Raw genomic sequence first — 19834 nt, forward strand, 5'->3', positions numbered from 1 at the left:
GCAATTATATCCTCGCTCTAGAAATTGAAATTCCTAAAGGCGTAGCTTTTGTTAGCTATAAGATATTGTAAACATTACAATAAATCAACAATAAAATAAAACACTTGCATACACAAAACAAGAAAAACATTTATATATTTTCAGGCCCTTAAATGACTCAAATCATTGGACAAATTAAACAAATATGAAAGGTTGCTGGAGAAGTAGTAGCAGAAGTATGCTGAGGTCACTTGCAGGTTAAAATCTTTATCAAAGTCTTTATCAAATAAAGCAGTTTTAACATTTTCCACCTGGAGTACTATATATTAATACTGAATATTTACATTTTCAAAACAATATAACATACAAGCGCAGAGCATCTTAGTAAGGAGGTGAGCCCTGATTACCATCTAACAGCTTCAGTGCACCTTGAAAATGTTTCTTTAAGACACTAGAACTCTGCACCATTCTTCCAAGAGAGATTCCCAAATGTGCCGTGATGACATCGATGGTGTGCCAATGTGTCAAAACCCTCGTGACAGACATGTTTCTTGGCAGGATAAAGACGACCAGCTTTCAACTCAGTTGCAGTGACTCTTTCTTTTAAGGCGATAAGTGAGCCCGCTCCACGCCAGCAAAACGCTTTCAACAGAGCCGCCAGATCACCTTACTGGAAAGGTTAAAGGTATACAGGTTTTGTTTTGATGTATGTGAAATGATGCATGAGGAATATTTGATTGGTACAGCCAGGAAAACAAGAAGTCTGGTGATGACTGATTGATTTCTGTCTTCCAACAAGGCAAACATAATGAAATAATGCACTGCCTGTGCTCACACATTGTTTTGCGCTTACACATAACACACAACTGATGGGAGACAATGCAAGCGAGGGCTTAAAGCTGAGACATATTGATGCATAAATTAAATTAAATACAGTCAAACAGAGACAAATGCAATCTCAAAGCTTTAAGGACTGAGTGCCAATTAACGGAGCCAGCATATACATTAAACAAAATAATTACAAATCCATGCTTCATTTTTCTTATTATTAAAGATTAAAATACCACAAAGCTTCCAGAGCTGCACACAATGATTACAATGATTTTTACATTTGCTGTCACATCCATAAAGTCCTCTTATTCTTCAATATCTGTTGCTGATGTATCAAGGGCTGATATTTGGCACCTGTATGCCTGGATCTTGGCTTGGATTATTATTATCATTATTATTATTATTATTTATAACGTTTATCAAAGTCTCTGCTTTCAAACTGAAAGTCCATTCTCGCTGTTTGTGTGAAGTGCACCCAAGATGAGATTCATTTCTCCTCGAGCTCTCCTTCAGGTCCATGAGTGATCGCCCTTATTTCCCATCAGGCCTATGATCGATTTAGTAGTCACTGCTCAGTTAGTCTCTACTGTGCCAAGTTTTCTGCTTTCTGCTTCAAAATGCGGGTGCGACTTTTAGTCAGTGCTTCCTGTGTAACGAAGGTTTGGGGGTTTTGTGTTAGTTGTCCTTTTTTGGGTCGGTTTTGAGATGTTTAATCATCATCAGGGTGGATTTTTCAAATGCTTCCTGAAAGATGAAAACAGTTTTTTTGTAATTTTACAGCAATGAGTACAAATAAATCCAGGCGGCCTGTATGACGCTTGGGTGATAAAGAGTTAAGCCTCTGAGGTTTAAATGGTAACCCTGTAAAAAGGCACAATGGACATAACTTAGGAAAAATGTAAATAGTTTTTGATGTTTGTCAGTTAGAATTATTATTTTCGTTTTTATTCCCTGATCGCCAAGACTTGGGAGAACAACTTAGTAAAAACAGAAGAGTTTGCCCAGAGTTCAGATTAGGGGTTGGGCCATCGCCGACGACGATTTAGACCTCAGAGGAGGCACCAGGATGACTGACACACTCGCAGGCCTTATAAATTATTACCACAGGCCAACACCGGCCTGCGGGCCACACTTTGAGACTGCTTGCTTCAGGGAAAGAATAAAAAAAGGGAAATCTAAGTGATGCCGTCTTTGTTTCCTGATAATTTTTTCACCTTTCCTGCACAATCTGTCATTTTCTTCCGCCACCTTACCGCCTGCTTTATTTAAAAGGTTATGCGTTATTCCACAGACACACACACAAACACACACACACACACACACACACACACAGGATGTATCACACACACTCACAGAGCTCCTCTTGCACACTCTCAGTGAATATTGCAGCAGTTAAGAAAAAAGGCAGTGCCTCGCTAAAGCCTTGATCCCTCTTACTTCTAACAGGATTTGACCCTTAAGACTTGGAGCATGACCCTCATCTGCTGCAATACCATCATCCTGTTTAACATACACTCTCACTATTGTCCTCCTGCCCTCACTCACACACAGTTCACACAAACACACACACGCACGTCTAGAAGCCCACACAAACAGGAACTCTGAGACATTTCAGGGACTCAAACCTTCACTGCACTCCTACATACTCCCACACACACATACACACACGCACACACTGTACCGCATGATGTAACACTAGCTTAATTTTACGCCTAACACACAACCTGATGGATCCAGTTAAATGTAAATCGCGAACAAGCGCTCCTGGCACTACAAAGAAAGAGGAGCGAAATAAGGAGATGACAAGGGATGGAGGATGGGGGGAGGAGGAGGATGGAGAGGTTTCAGTGTGGGGAGGAGGGGGGTAACTCTCTGTGAGAGGATGATACGATTGAATGAGTGAGAATGAGAGAGACGAAGGGGAAAGCGAGGGAGAGAGAGAGAGGCAGTGAGGATGAGAGGATGCAGGGAGATGAAGGAGAAGGAGAGATTGAGCAGGCAGCTAAGCACCAGATTAAACTCTGGGGCCGTCAGCTGTAAAACAAACAGTCCTTTTAGCAGGGATCAAATCCAGACTTAACCCCCCCCCCCCCCCTTCCCCCATCTCTCATCCTCCTCATCCTCCTCATCCTCTGTCCACACGCAAACACACACACACAGAGGAGATAATGCAGCTTGCTCAAGTAGAAGAGAGTAGGGGGAAAAAAACAACAAGGATGACAATCTTGGTGGAAAGCAAATTCCCGTCTCAGGACCCATTTTTGTGCGCCACTACCTAAATTGCTCCTCGGGGAATGTGAAGTCTTATTATACCCTGGCAGAAGTCCTTCATTATATTTGTTTTTTTTTTATCCCCCTGCACAGTTCCTCTTGGTGATAGACCGGGCTAATATCTGGCACAGAAACACTAGAGAGTAAGTGAGGCAGAGGATGGGGTTTTCCTCACACAGCTCTGTGTTTATATTGCATCTTTACTGTAATATTCCCCAGACAGTGCTGCAAGCCTCAGTTCTCTTTCTGTCATCTGCTTCTGGGTGCTGCAGTCCCATCAGTCCGAAGGCTCAATTTCCAAACTGTCAGCTTTTATACTCACTACGAGGCCACTTCCTTTGTTGTGTGTTTGTGTGTTTGTGTGTGTCTCCAAAGTGTCTGTTTAAATCCACTACTAACAGCAGGATTTTTTTTTTTTTTTTACTGTCTATCAGCTGTCTTTGTTAGGACTGCTCTGAAGTTGAGTATTTTTGAAAAGTGGGGTTATTCACACCATGCCTCGTGGTATCATAAGGCAGTTTAAGAGTTAAAAAAAAGAAACAAACTTGACCCTCACAATACACCTTTCAACCAGTTCGAGATGAAAAAGGATGATCTTTTTTTGTGATTCATACATAAAGCTTCTCTAACAAAGTTAAAAGATCCGGAGATCTTTTAACTTTGTCTTTAAAGTGCCTTTGACCGTTAAAAGGGACTTTAATCCCACAAGGTTTTAAAAACGTTTCAGATTTAAGAGCTTATTGACTTTTCTATCAAATGTAACCATTCAGTAGTTATTTGCTTAAGAATGATAGCCCCAGTTGTTCCTTTAATTCTTTTTGAAGGGGTTTTAAGTTGTAGATCACACAAAAACAGCAAAGTGAAGGCATCAGTTTGATGTTCATGTTCATGGTGTCAGTTTCAGCTGTTACATTTTACAGAAAGAGCAATTCAATAATGAATCAAGAACAACTAGGCGTAATAGATAATGAAATATAATATTTTTAGCAACCCAATTTTTTTTGATTGAACAAACAATATTTAAACTAATCACAAAGTTTGTTTCAAACCAAGAACATTGTTACAGCAGTTTCACTTCACACTGAGAAGGTCCTGGCTTCAAGGCCTTTCTGTGTGGAGTGTGCACGTTTTCCCTGTGACTGTGTGGGTTCTCTCCCAGTACTCCAGCTTCCTCCCACACTCCATTGGGTCAGGTTAATTGGTGATTCTAAACTGACTCTATGTGTTAGCCCCGCAACAGATTGGTGACCTGTGACCCAAACACCCCATCCACTAAATTGGATAAGCAGAAGAAACTAAATGTAGCTTGCAGTGCATTTTGTTAAATTTAAATTAGTGTAGGAGCAGCAACTGTCCCCGGGTTGGTCCCTTCAAATCATAGTTTACTGCATGTAATTTCCATTTTGTTAATTTAACTAATTATACATTTCTGGGAAATATGAAGCACAAAATGAACAATGGCATGTCCCCTATTATCTCATCCTGTGCTGCACTTTAATAATAATAATAATAATAATAATAATAATACTACCAGCCGGCGCATCTGAAGCTCATTAACATATTACATCTTGTAGAAATATTAAAATGACGATATGTAGTTTCAGGCTGAGTGCTGTATTTTAATTCCTTAGAATTTTATTTGACCTTGTTGCCCGGCAACCCCACTAACAAGATTCCGAAACTCAAAGTGACTGTTGGTCGCTAGGAAACATCACATAGCCAAAATGTAATTTTTATATTCCTTTCTGTATGTGTGCGTGTTTATCAGTGTGTGTGTGTGTGTGTGTGTGTGTGTGTGTGTGTGTGTGTGTGTGTTAATTAGTGAGCCTTAGAGGTGATGGTAGGAGTATTTTTTAACATTAGCTGCATATCTATTGCACCGACATGAAAGAAGTGTTGAGCTTTTCATCTCACAGGAAGAAAGTGAAATTACTTTTTAAGACCTTAAAAGCAATTTCTGGATTCACAAAAAGACAGACTTTGACAACAGCTTAGATCTCATTAAAAGCGAGCCTTTAGCTACTTTAAATGTATCTGTTGCACAAAAGTTGTTTCGCTCTTAACTATCCAAAGTAGGATTAATGTACTATAAATATGGAGGAAATCAAAACCTTTTATTCAAACTGAGTAAAACATGCTTAGACAAATATTAAATCAAAAAGCTCTGCTCGCATCATTCAAGCAAGAAACTTGTCCTTTAGAAAAATAAAAAATAATTTTTAATATTAAATGGTAAATGGCCTGCATTTGTATAGCGCTTTTCTAGTCCCTAAGGACCCCAAAGCGCTTCACACTACATTCAGTCATTCACCCATTCACACACACATTCACACACTGGCGATGGCAAGCTACATTAGATCAATGTAACAAAAAATAATGAGTCATTTTCCAATAAAGTCTTTTTTGGGGCTGTTCTTTTTGCACCATGGATGAACCAGTCTTTACTTTTGTCAAACCCGTTGGGGCCTGTTTTACATCTCATGTGAGATCAAACCAGATGTCCTAGAAATAAGTTTATGTGCAACTCTATTATTACCTTCAAAGAAATGTAAAAAGAAAAGCCTGGCTTGATTAGGAAATATATTTTAATAAATTTAAAGCCAGGAAGAGGTGGTTGGGGTTGGTGGAGAGTGTGCAAACATGAGATTGGATCCAGTGGTTTTGCTTTTGTAACAAAAGTACTTTGGTTAAGGTTAAAGGTTAAAAGACCACATGTTGTGATTAAAGTAACTGTAGATTTTTTTTTCCTGTATGAAACCATACCATACTCTTTTAAAGCATTTGAGAAGTTACTCACTCTGCTCTGTCAGACTGACCTCACTCATCAGCTCACCAAACTTTAGTTTTGTGTATTTTATAACATGAGACTTATGGCTAATATCAGTGGTCAGTGTCAGCCAAAGTCTAGCTGATCATTTTCCACATATTTAGATTTCATTTTAGATTTGCAGCGCTGTGAAGGACACTGAATGTCAAATCCTTATTGTTTCTCCCTCCAAATACAGACATTTTTATATCGTAATGTAGCTTAAGTGCAATGTTTGCACCGGCTATTGCTCATAGTAAAATATAATGGCCAAAACATTTCCAAAGCCAGCCTAAAGTAGTAAACTAGTATGTAGTCTGTTGTAATAGGCTAAAAAATGTTGTCTCACTTCTGTTTTTTAAGGTTGAAGTGAAGGAAAAGGAACTGAATGGTATCGGAATGGGTTCTCGTATATGTGCAATTATCTATGTGTGTTTGGTTTCAAGCTCTGCATGTGACCCGGGGTCCTCAGGCTGCTAAAAGCACAACATTCAACTCAATTAGTGCTATGCATAATTGATAGCTGTCTGGGAGAGTATTTGTATTTACACTGGAATTAAAAGCCTCCGGTGTCAGCTATCACATCTGAGGGACGATAAGTGTATGCGGGTGGGACTCTGTGTGTGTGTGTGTGTGTGTTTTGTGCAAAGGGTGGGGGACTGTATAGGGATGTATGTGCATCACAAGCCTAAGCAGATTGTTGCTGGGAGCTTCTCTTTATGTCTTTTCTCCTGCTGTATAGGGAACACTAAATCACAGCTAATCCACCAACAAATGCAGCGGCACAACATTTTGTTCGGGTTAAGTAATGCAGGATTAAGTCGTAACCCAGTTCTCACAGACTCGGTGAAATATAGATTTGGATGCTGTCTGTGTGTGTGATTGTCTTGAAAAGAAGCTGATATCAACATATCAAAAATAATATTTCCATTTTAGGAAATACAATCTAAAATGGAAATATCTTTCCAATACTTCATTAGCATAATTACCTGATTAAGAAACAAGTAGAAATCTTCTACACTTAGCTACTGCTGTACACTAGCATAAATTGTGTATTAACATAAAAAAAAAGCTATTCTAGTTCTATACATTTGTAACTGCAAAGTTGCTAGGCAACAAGCTGATAATAGCGTCTGGTTAAAATGTAATTCTGTACATACGTGTCCTGTCAACATAAAACTTGTAATTTTTTTTAATACAGATTTGCGGGTTTACCTTTAGGCTTACCTATGAGCAGATCTACACTGCTTTCAACTGTTTCCAGTTATAGCTTCATAGCTATAACTTCATATTTAACAAACACACGTGAAAACAGAACTGATATTTCAAGATTTATCGATCTGTCAAAATGTTCTCCTCAATGATGCGTAAACACAAGCACGGAAGAAACTAAAAGGAAGTTTTCAGTTATAAAAAGCATGTGATTTACATTTTCAAGTTAAAAGAAAGGGAACAAAAATGGAATCAATATTAAAAATAAGTCAAAATGACTCATCATCTGTACCTTACATCTTTGCTTTAAAGGTTTTGCGACTTTCAAGCACAGTGTTTCACTTGCTTTGTTAAAAAAACAACAACAAAAGTTTTGTTCTGTAAAATTATTTGAATTCTTCCAATTATAAAAGTTATTTGAAATGGATGTATTGTTATTAAAAAAAACTGAAGTAAAAAAAACTGATTAGAATCATCAAAGTATTTAGAATTTACGGTAATACATCTTCTGAACCATTTTAAGTAGTTTTATTTATTTGTCTAGTGTTGCATGCTGTAGGAATGGCCCCTCACCTTCACAGAAGTGCGATAAGTGCTCGAGGCCTGTGGGACCAATAGCAGGACATTAGCTTGAGCAAAATGTGTCACCGCTACCTCCACCTCTACACCGGCCTCCTGTGCCTGTGCGGCAGAGTATTGAACAGCTTGTTGACCTTGGCCAAAGTCACTCCTGTCAAGTGAAAAGCGGCTCTCGTTGACTAAAGTGTGGCTCCGGTATTGAGTTCATCACCTATTTGATTCAGCGAGGAAAAAAAACCCTTCTGTCACCTTCAGTCTGCTCAATCATATCTCTCTCCTCAGCTCACTCTAATATGCTCCAGTCATGACACAGAAGAAAAGTACCTTCACCTATTTCCCAACACCTTATTTTCTCGTGCTTTTTAGTTCCGACCCACTCTCTCATATAATCATCGAAGCACTGTGAGAAGCTGTTGACCTCGACTCATCTGTGCTTACAAGAAGTAAGTCATATAAGGTGTAAATCATAAGCAAACCATGTAAGGGTGACAAAAAAGACTGCAAAAAGTGATGTTTTAAAATTACAAATTTTATATAAAGCTCTTAAAATGAAAACTTTGCAATAATATATATATATATATATATATATATATATATATATATATATATATATATATATATATATATATATATATATATATATATATATATATATATTTTTAATTATTTTATTATTATTATTATTTTAGCTAAATAACACATTGTGGTCCATATATGACTTCCCTTGGAGATTTGAATGATTTCTTTTTGTGGAATTTAAAGGTGCACTTAACGGCTCTTGCAAATTATAACAATCATTTGCCCCTATTTGTTTTTACACAAATTAACATGTTAATATATTTTAACAAAAATAACTCTTAGATGATGATCTATCAGCAGCTAATCAAAGTTGCATTTCTAACTCATTAATGAGTGATGGTTTCATGTTTTGGGAGGGTTTTCTTCATTCATCATCAGTGTAATCAACATCTTTTTGTCATGCCCCAGTCTTCCTAATTCTGGGGCTGGGGGAAGGAGGGAGTAATGTTGTAGGAGGGAAGGGGGAGGTGGGAGTGTGTGTCTGTGTGCGGTTAGGGGGTGAGATGAGATAGAGGGTTTAAGATTCGGTCCATCCATCCTTCAGTCGTCCCAGATTGGAAGTGGGCCGGCAGACAAACTGATCATTGTTGCTCATCTTAACGAAGAGTTTTCCACTTTGGCTCCAATCAAGGTAACAGGACCAATTGCATTATGATTACACTTGCACGGGAGCTTCTGAATTAGGCTGCTCTTTGTAAACAAAATTACTTTGAATGATTAGTTAAATTTTGACCTTAAATTCACCTACTTAAAAAAAAAACCCTGTGAAAATGTTGTGCTTCTCTGGAATAATGATTTCAACTAGTTACCATTAGATTTATGGTGGAGTTAGAGTTGCATTTTTAGGCACTTGGTGCTCTTATGGAGTAAAAAATTGTAGTTAACCACCAAAACAACCAATAAAAAGGGGGAAAAATTAAATATGAGAGCCAAAGTCTGCATAAAATTGCACAGAAAGCTAAACTAAATTAACTCTAATTCATCTGCAGTCCTCTTTTGATCACATGTTTTAGTTTGTTTTTCAATTTTGAAGCGGAACAACCTGGAGCTTGTTTTTGTCTAATCGTCGGCCTTAACAAGTGAAACGACTTTGGCTCGTCTCCCGCGGTTTCCTGATAATGTCCCTGTGACCCTGCAGTGATCATGTGTGAGAGTAGTGCTGCATGGGAGAAGGAAATAAAATAAGAGCTGAAGGTAGACATCGTTTTTTTTTTTTTTTGTTGCTCCAAGATAAGAGGATATTACAGCCGATGGAAGAGGGCTTATAGCAGAAGACGCATCATTCAGTTGGGGGAAGAGGGTTATGTGAAGTACTTCTTGAAGAGATGAGTTTTCAGCCTTGCAGGGAAGATGGTGGGTGTCTCTGCTGCTGCGAATTGCCTGGGAAGGTCATTGTGTCTGTGGGTGGACGATGTGTGTGTGTGTGTGTGTGTTTATAGGATGAAATTATAGAAAAATATAGAGTATTAAACAATGTCTGCAGGTAAAAAGGGTGCTTTCACACATTTAAGCCACTGTAAAACCAGCTATTGAGTCAAATGCAATTCCAGGCACATTATAAACTGTCAGGGCATACATACACATTATATTCATTTACTTATATTGATCTAATATACAATTGGGAGATTGGCTTTGCCATCGATTTAATTTGTGGGTGATGGTGAAAGAATAAGTTGCTGCAATCAGCTGCATTTGTGCTTTGTTGTGATGGCTAATTTCACACCAGATGAGAGGTAATTAATATTTTTTATAAGATATTTTCTTCTCGTTTCTCACCCATCAGTCCAGTGAAGACATTGACGAGTTTTATCTGTTTGTATTTTGTGACAGATGCAGTGCAGCTGCAGCTCCTCAGTCGGTCACCTTTCCTCACCTTATTGGAGCAGAAGTAAGACCGTGTGTGTCGGTGTGCGTTCATCTCAGTTATTTACATATGTGTGGGTAGACGTTTGTGTGGGATAGCATTCATATTTATGTAAGAGTTATTATGCATTCATTCGGTGCAGATCTTATTCGGATGCATGATAAAAATAGATAAAACTGCGAGAAACAAAGGAATGATATGTCATCATGTCAGCGCCAGCGAGTCGTGCAGCCTTGATGGCGTCTTGACCAATCAGCAACTGATACAAGCTGCTCCATTTTGACCTGTGATATTAATGTTTAGTCTGTACTTAAGTTAAAACTGAAGCTATAATGTCCACGAGATATGGCATACCAGCGTGAACATCTGTCAGTTTTATTTCTGAAGCAAAACTGTTTTTCCACCATCAGTTTACTTACTCAGGGATCTTTTAGGACATTATTCTAGTTAAGCAGAGAAGCTGATTTTGATACCAGTAAACATTCTTTTCAAGGAAGATTAAGAACAAGACAGTGGAGCCAAGAGGGAGTCTGACTAGTTGACTAGAAGTAAATAAAGTGAAGAAGATACTAACCATGGATATCAGGCTCATGTTCCCTCATTGCCATGCGAATTGCCATGCACCATGGAATACTCACAAGAGGACAGCGAGATGGTCTGTGACCTCATCTCCATTCATGGGCAAATCATCTCCCTCATTACCAGACTCTCCTTCCACTACAGAAAGCTTTTCAATAGTATTGAGGAGATCCTCAAAATATTCTTTCCTCTGCCTGACTACCTCCTGCTGTATACAGTGTGAACAGGAAACTGCTTCCTCCTCCTGAGTCACCTGACAGTTTCCCAGAATTGCATCAAGGCTGACTGAAAGTCTTTCTCCATGGTTTCACCAAAATCTTCCCACATGCAAGTTTTTGGCTACTGCCAGAGCTGCACTGGTTGGTCAGTACCTGTCAACTGCCTCCTGAGTCCCAAAGGCTAATCATGCTCAGTAGGACTTCTTCTACAGCTTGATGGCTCTTTCTTCATCTCCAATGTCCAACATCTGGTTCTGGGATTACTTCCTAGCCAAGCACTTTGAGGCCACAACTCCATACAGCCACCTCAACAATGGAGGTGCAGAACATGATCCATTTGGACTTTATGTCCTCAGAGTCCCTCAGATTGCTACTGAACATCTATTAACCTTCTGGTGTACCTGAACCGTAAGCCTGTTCAGCATTCTCCCCCACTATTTGATTCAACTCACTGCAAGCTGGGGTTCAGTTCACAACTCTGTTGGTCCTCACCCAAGTGTCCAAAACCTGAAACCACAGATCTAAAATTATGATTGGCCTACAGTCCTCATGCCACCTGCAAAGAACACCCTTAACCTCAGCCATGACGCTTATTATAGACAAGCTGAGGTTAAGCGAAGAAGTCCAACAATCCTCAAAATGTCTGTGAAGGTTCTCAGTCATCCAGGTCATCGTAGTCAAAGGAGCTTGCAAAGAAAAGCGTCTGGACTTCTTGTGAACATTGGCATCCTCGAAAGAGTGTCCTTTATCCTTAAGATGCATCTTAAGGATAAAGGACACTCTTTCGAGGATGCCAATGTTCACATTTTGGACAGAGAGGACAGATGGTTTAAAAGAGGAGTGAAAGAAGCCATCTATGTCCACTGTGAGCGACCATCTTTGAACAGAGGCGGTGGTTTACGACACCAACTCTCTGCCATCTATAATCCAGTTTTGAGTTCCCTTCCCAGACGCCTTAACGCCCACTCACATCCTGGGCCATCTGACCTCAGGAATTCGCATGATAAGGTGGGGCCAGGTTTCACAATGAACTCACCCGAAACTCTGACTGATTGGGACCCACACCCAGTTTCACACCTTGGCTCAGGCGATTAGAGGATCATCAGGGGGTCCTTTTGTCCCTCTGTGGGGGGAAACTCCCACTAGGTTTATATTTGGGACTCCCCACCATTTGACCTTAGAACTGAAGAAGCTTCTCAGATGAGAGGTGAAACGTCTTCAAATAACTTAAAGAAGTCCAGACGCTTTTCTTTGCAATCCTTAAAATGCAGGTACTGAACTAATAACCAAGCATACCCAACACTGCTCGCTGCCTCTCAACAGGAGCAACTCTAGAGTAGTATGGAATCCAGCCCCTCTACAGGTTCCAAAGCCCAGGCTGAGCATTGAGGCAAGACTGACTATATCTAGCTGGCATTTCTTGGCCTCAAGCACTAGCTCCATCCCCACCAGAGAGGTGACGCATCAGCTGTTATTTTAGAGTTTATTTGCTCAGTTAAATTAAAATATGTTACAACTTAATCATCTAGTAATACATTTTCTATCTCCCCCCCCCAAACACAGACAGACACACAACCATCTATGCTTTAATGTATTCACGTCACCTTATTAATTTTGTTGAAGTTTACAGTCTTGCCTCAAATAGCAAAGCTTCAGACAGATCCAAGGACAATCTATTTCCTTGTGGAAGAATTTACAGATAACCAGCTTGCAGTAAGAAACCTCTGTAACAGATGAGCATATTTCTGAACCCAAAATAATGAGCTGAGCTTGAATAAGCTTGAAATTATTTTTCTCATAGTCGCAGAGTTATTAGTTTGTGCTCACAGAACAACAAAGCTTCACGACCACCAAAACAAATGATGAGAAATATTCATTGTTTGTGTCTGTGTTTTTTTTTTATGACATGTCTGGATGAAAGAGATTCAGTTAAACTCCTCTACGACCAAAATCACATTTGCAAAAATCCGTACAATCAGTGTGGAATAAAGAAAAAGAAACCAAAGCCTATTGGAGTCACGATCTGATATGGTGATAATAAGATGTTATATTAGGAGCTTCTTTTCATGATGTGCAGCAATTTTTGTTTCAGCGGAAAAAAAACAACAACTTCCTCACAGCAAACTTCATATATGTTTGTTTTACTCTGACAGAGAGGTGATTTATGGCGAATTAGCGTATTAGCATGTAATGTAACATATGCAGTGGCGTTTTTATTCTGTTACATTAATAGCAGTTTTGAGCTTGTCACAAAGATTAAAAGAAAAAAAAAATCCCCAATCTGAACAAAACATGAGACACATTACCTTCTTAATATGAATCAAATAACCAAATATTCATAATTAATCATTCCAATAATTACGTCTTCTGTCTTTTTCAAGGTTTTAGTACAAGAAACAGCCACACTCACTGAATCTAACTGGATAAAGTCTACTTACCAGTAATATGTTATTATGATAGTGTATTTAGCATTAAACTTGCAGTCTTTGTAATGGCCAACAGGGGGCGATGTGTGTGGTTGAAAAAATACATTCGATTGTATTCAGTCGGTAGAAAAACAAAAAATAAAAACCTTTTTTACTTGATTTATAAAAACACATTCCTGGTGAGTTTATGGTCTCAAACGCTGGTTAAAGTTTTATTTAATAAAATCTGATGTCAGTTTATTTTTTTCTAATTACGGTCCCATATGGAGGAATTAGGCAAGAAACCTGAGAGTGATTTAAGAGTATGCATGCCCGGTGATCGCGTCCATGTCTTAATTCAGAAAAACATCTGACTTCTAAAACATACAATTATAATGGTCAATTAAATGCTCAGCTCGTCCCATCATTTATATACAGTTTACAGCTCATGTTTTCTTACTTGCATAGCTACCGCGTCAACTTCAGGCTTCTCATCTAACTTTAACCAATAATGCAAGATATTAACCCAGCAAATCAAAGTGTGATTTGTGGCTTCCTGAGAAAAATGAATGAGCAACCTTAACTCAAACGCACACCACTGAATTTTAGATTGCTGACTTTCCTTATTGTTTCCTAATTGCTTCTCCAGCAGTGCTGTTTCCTGACTGGGCCTACAAACCCACGTGGTCGCCCGGCTCCCGACAGATCCAGCTTTGGCACTTCCTCCTCGAGCTACTGGGCCGAGGCGAGGGCGGGGCCATCGGCTGGGGAGGGGAGTGGGGCGAGTTTGTCATCAGGGACCCTGAGATGTTGGCCAGGCTGTGGGGCGAGAGGAAGGGCAAACCACACATGAACTACGACAAGCTCAGCCGGGCCCTCAGGTGGGTAAATTAGCATCAACATATTCTGAAAACTTAAGACTTAAAATGAATTTAAGACAAATAATGTTATAATATACATATTTTCTCATTTAATTTGATTTTGACTTTGCTGAAATTTATTTAAGTTTATTTGAATTTTCCCTGTAATGAAGAAAAAAAGACTGAAATAAAAAAAGTTATACAAACAGACTATAAACAGACTATATATATATATATATTTATACATATATATATATAAATAAATATATATATATATATATATATATATATATATATATATATATATATATATATATAACTGTGAATATGAGTAATCCTTTCTCTCCGTGCAGCTTCCTCCTCAGGATCCTCGCCAACACATGTTGTCAAATTAAATTTTCAAATCTAAAATGTCCACAGATGCAAATCATGCCACCTGGAAAGCAACAAAGAAATCTAAAGTGCCCTACAGGAACAGCAAAGTGTACCTTAGACACACACTTCAGAGTGTAGTCTTGACAGAGAAAACATTTTACTTCCAGATACTACTACAACAAACGCATCCTGCACAAGACCAAAGGGAAACGATTCACCTACAAGTTCAACTTCAGTAAACTCATCCTCGTCAATTACCCGGGATACCCACCGCCAGCACCGCCAGCACCACCAGCACCGAGCCATCAGGTCATTCATCATGTCTTCACTTCAGCTTAAAGGACTTTGCTGTGTGGAAAACTGGCTCCTGGGTTATGTTACACTTTATATAACACTATAAATACAGTGGAGTGGAACCTGTAATTTGGCCAGTTTTCCAAAAAATGAGTCCTTTAGGAAGAGTTTCACTTTGAAATAAAATAATTACCTTATTTGATATACAAAAAATGAACCAGCTCTAATAGAAACAATTGCCCCAACTTTATCATTTAATATGAGTTTGGCTGACTTGAATAAAAATCATTAGTGAAATTTTATCATTTAATGTAAAACCAAGCAATTGACTGATCCTCTAAAGTAGAAGGGAGTCAGTGTGTTAAAGTTATGTCATGTTCATGGGCAGCGCAAGGGTTACCTGCTAGCCTTTAAAAAAAAGCACCAGACCTTGTTTAATTATTTGATACATTTTGTAGGAGTGGGGATTAGTAGGGAGGCGCTTTGTCTGCTGAGGTAGAAAAGCGCTGCATGAGCAGAGTCTATTTAAAAAAAGTCCTGTTTTGGAATTAAACTCTTAATGTCATATATTCTAATGACGTTTTTCAGATATGTGTGCAAAATATCAGGAACACCATACTTCAATTAAGTTGATTAATGTCTTCATCATCTGAAGTCCCTTTTTCCTTTCAGCTCCAGGAGCTTTGATCTTCCGTATATTAAAAATAAATTAATCTTCACCTGGTGTTCTTGATGTTTTGTGCACTCTCTGTCTGTCTGCACTCTTTGCATTTCAACCATCCTTCCATCTCATTCTTCATATACCTCCATCCCTCCAGCTCGTCCAGAGCGGCTCTCTTCTATTCCCTCATCTCGCTGCTGACAGTGGCCTTCCTCTCTGTGGAAGAGCAGGGTCAGTGATGGACAGAGGTAAGGCACGAGGTCCGCAGAGTCCAGATAACACAGATGAAGACATAAAAAGCTGCCTTTCACTGCTCCCTTGCCACAAGGGGTCATTACAGCGGGTAGCTCTGCATGGTTGACATGGCAGCGTTTTTACACCGGATGCCCTTACTAACACAATCCCAAAGGGAATTTGTGTAATTTAACCAGCAACTTTTCACTCGCAAAGCAAGTGTGTCAACCTAATAATATACCACTGGAGGCACCAAGTGATTACAGACACATAATAAGAGAAATCTGGCTCTCAAAGAGTCCCAAATTGCAATCTGTGAGAGAATACTTTGAAAAGTTTTTAATCATCTTTTATTTAGACCTTAGTGGTAACCTTGGATCATGGCGTGGGTGTTAAAGAGGCTGTTTTTGAATGGTTTAAATCATATTTAACAGGCAGGCTGGGTGTTTTTTTTATTTATCTATCATCACCTCCCCTCACAGGTGGGATCCCTCAAGGGTCCATTCCCAGTCCAGTACTTCTTTCACTCTGTATGCTGCTGTTAGGATAAATTTTCAAAAAATACAGAACTTAATTTCACAGCTGTGCAGATGATTCCCAAACTTATCTGCTCCTTGAAATGTAAACCACAACCCCTTGAAGGTCTTCTTGGACCTCTTTGATGATATAACACTGCGGATGACACTGAACTTTTTTAACCTGTATGAGCCAAGTGGTACTTTTTGGAGCCCCTAACCTTCACGCTTTCCTTAACAGTCATCTTGACCTTTTTAAAACACCCTTTTGCAAAGAAACAAATAAATGTTATTGTGTGAGCTCGTTTCTTTTTCTCCTTCACTGACTTTGAGAAAAGAATTTATGGCTTCCTTTTGTTTAGTCTTTCTTCGTGCATCACCCTGTCTCCAAAACACTGTAGCTTGACTCCTGAAAGGCACACATTTGCTAGGCGAACGTGCAAACTAATGCTCTGTGGAGCTACTAATGAGACGTGTAAAATTCATCAACTCTCTGCTGTCCCGATAACTGTAGCACTGCAAACGCTTCTCTTATTAACATCAGTACAAAAAGCTGTGCACTGGGAGCTTTGTAGCATATCATGTGCAGGAAGGCTAGTACTTTTGTCCACATAATGTAATTCAGTTGACTCAGGACTACTTCTACCTCTGGATTAATACACATTTGATGTTCTTATATATTTATAACTATTTTGTAATTATTCTTTCCTCTAGTGCAGGAGAAGGATGGTGTGTTTAATGGTAAAATTTTATGTGATTCAATGAAGTCTAATAAAGGCTTTCGAGACCCAGACACACTCATTGAAAGGATCAGTTGATTGCTACTGTAGGTTTCATGGACTTTACTGAGAATTCTCCGCTTGCTTGTAATTAAGAAAGCTGTAATTGTAGTTTTAGCTGGACTGACCTTGCCTTTCCACTGTCCTCATATTCACTCACTTTCACATTACACAACTACTCTTCATTTCCTGTAAACTGCAGATTTTTAAACTCCTTCAGCTGCATTTAGTTCAATTTCCAATGAGACGTCATTTTGATGGCTTGCCTCTTCTGTAATTTAATATATTTCAAGGTGAAACAGGGTGACGTGATGGAAAATAATGCAAGGAAGGAGTTCGATCCTGACCTTGAAGACTTTTCCTCCAGAGTGAATAAATGCATTCAGCTTGAACACGCATGAAAGAAAGTAAATGCTAAAAAATGCTCTGTACTTTGCACCTTGGACGTTTTAATACTGCATGTTTCCTGGAAGATTGAATTTATGTGGGAAGGACACTAATTTAATGTTCATTTACATGCCCCCCCCCCCCCCCCCCAAAAGAAAAAAAAAATCCAGAAACTTACGGTTTTACCGTAATATCAGTTTAAAACAAAAATAGCTAATAATTTGACATTTTCAATGAAGATTTAGATTCAAGATTGCTGTTCTTATTTGTGTTTGATCTATTATAGACTTAAAATATTCACTTTAAACAGTTAATTTAACTACTTAGAACCAGTTTTAGGTTCCCTCCGAATGGCTTTAAAGCCCGTTCAATGCATCAGAGTAGTGGTATTAATAAATCACTATGTGTTTGAGCTTTGCATATGTCTCAGGGGTTACTTTTCTGATTGATTTGACTCTCACTCTGATTCCTGACAGCGATTCAGCCTCTGCCTCACCCCTTCCTGCTCCCGTGCTGCCTTCCTGAACCGCTCCCCGTGCCTCGGGCTGTCCACGGCCCTTTCCCCGTCATCTCCACCCCTGCACGGCCAGGAGTCAACCTGAGGGAGCTGGGGGAATTGAGCCTGAACGCTCGCTGGCTGCACAAGAGCCCCGCAGGGTGGGATGTGAACCATTACGTCAGTCGGAGCCTGTATGAGGGAGCAAAGCAGACACAACTTCAAGATGAGGAGAAGGCAGCAGGGAGACGGTTAGAGTGACAAAGAGAAAACAAGCTACAACAGATGGACTGCTTTCCCTCCTCAAATCTCTCAAACACGAGCTTTTTTGTGTGTTGTTTGAGCTTGTTGTACAATAGTTTATTATTCACTACCTGTGGTTTAAATTGCACAGACTTTATGGGCTATTTATTTAGTTGGACCATGTTGTCTTCTTCTTCTTCATTTTTTTTAATTTTTTTTTTTGCATAGAAATATTTATGAATCCTGCTTTTCTTCTGTCAGCACTTCACGCCACAGTAGGGGAAATGCACTTGTAAACAATTAACTACATGACACTTGTGTTTGGGTAAATAAAGCAGTGCACTCAGCTTGCATTATTTAGCTGTTTGTCTAGCATTTCACCAGCCCCCTGCTCCAGGCTTCATGAAAATAATACGAGCTCCATAAATGATGCATTCAAACAGGCCCAGGGAAAATCCTCTTGAAACGGGGGCTTTCGTGTAGTCTTTGCAGTGTCATTTCCAGGAGCCGGTGTTGTTGCAGTTACCACCCCGACACAACAGGGGGCAGTAGCGTCCTTGACAACTCATGAACCTTTCACTACACCCCATTTTCCCGGGAGAGCGTCTAAGCGGAGAGGTGTAAAACAGCAGAGGTGCCACTCTGATCAGTAAAGATAGTACGCGTTATATTTGATCTACTATTTATTTTTCCTGATATTAAGTTGTAGATTTTTTAGGGGGTGTTGTTAATATTGCTCTAAAGCAACATTATGGAGCCTTCGGAGGAATCTACATTTGAAGCATTTTGTCACTTTTTGCTTATATTTTGTTTTGTTGCATTTAAGTTATGGTGTTGTTTTTCAAGATATATTAATTTGTTTATTATATGTGTTATTCTTTTTTTCTTGGAGCGTTCACTTGTACTTCTTTATGTTAAAGGATGGGTATGGTGCTATTACTGATCTGGCCTGCTTGGCATGAAACTGCTGGATGAGATGTTTCCTTTCTAGAGCTCGCAATGACAATAAAAAGAAGCTTAGACACACTCAGGCCATTTTTGTTCTCTTTTAACCTTTAAAACTCTTCTTAACTGTAGTTTTAAGATGCTGTTTTGTCTATTATTTGACTTTCAGTGGGAAGCATTTGACAAATGGCACATTCTCTGAGTACTGCCTTTGCTTGGCGTGTCTTGTAGTTGGACATTACGACACATTTGATGGGCTTGTCCAGCGTGAATGAACTCATTTTTTATATATCTCAAATATCACATCACTTTTTGAGCTACACTTCATGTAAAACTCAAAAATGACAAAGAAAATGACTGACAAAAATTTTGGGAAAGCTGTTTGACATTCACTTTCCACCACTTTCTCCCAGTTTTATGTGTATTTCTTTTACTTGTGGTAGTCCACTTGTTACTTTGTGGTTAATGTGGTAACACATTAACCATCAGGACACTCTGGCCCTTCAATAAAAGCCAAACTTTACTTTTGAATATTACGGATAGTAATAAGTTGAGAAATATTTTCTGAACATCTGCAGAAATGAGATTAAAAAGGCTGTGTAGATCCCCATACAGAGGGATCAAAGAGGGGTCGACACCCCTGGTTTGGAATGACTGTAGGTTTTCAAACCTTTTTTACCCAAGATCCACCAAAGGTCGAGGCAAAATGTCAAGGCTCATAT

At 39.1% G+C, this 19834-nt stretch overlaps 1 protein-coding gene across 1 annotated transcript; it reads left to right on the forward strand.

Moving 5' to 3' along the window:
• The first annotated feature begins 8566 nt into the window (after nucleotides 1–8566).
• LOC146497309 (uncharacterized) lies at nucleotides 8567–19461 on the forward strand. Its single transcript, XM_085141472.1, has 5 exons — nucleotides 8567–10145; nucleotides 13973–14204; nucleotides 14726–14867; nucleotides 15671–15761; nucleotides 17905–19461. Exons 1-5 carry the CDS (start codon nucleotides 10088–10090, stop codon nucleotides 18183–18185), a joined length of 804 nt encoding a protein of 267 aa, XP_084997598.1. The 5' UTR covers nucleotides 8567–10087; the 3' UTR covers nucleotides 18186–19461.
• The last annotated feature ends 373 nt before the right edge of the window (nucleotides 19462–19834 follow it).

The sequence above is a fragment of the Neolamprologus multifasciatus genome, chromosome 18 (genome assembly GCF_963576455.1).
Source record: "Neolamprologus multifasciatus chromosome 18, fNeoMul1.2, whole genome shotgun sequence".
In the NCBI taxonomy this organism is placed as follows: domain Eukaryota; kingdom Metazoa; phylum Chordata; class Actinopteri; order Cichliformes; family Cichlidae; genus Neolamprologus; species Neolamprologus multifasciatus.

Excerpts from the sequence above, each read along its gene's own strand:
- LOC146497309 (XM_085141472.1), top strand. The coding sequence starts at position 10,088 with ATGCAGTGCAGCTGCAGCTCCTCAGTCGGTCACCTTTCCTCACCTTAT. Across the intron at positions 14,205-14,725 it reads AAGCTCAGCCGGGCCCTCAG|ATACTACTACAACAAACGCA; the intron begins GTGGGTAAATTA and ends TTTTACTTCCAG. Across the intron at positions 15,762-17,904 it reads AGGGTCAGTGATGGACAGAG|CGATTCAGCCTCTGCCTCAC; the intron begins GTAAGGCACGAG and ends GATTCCTGACAG.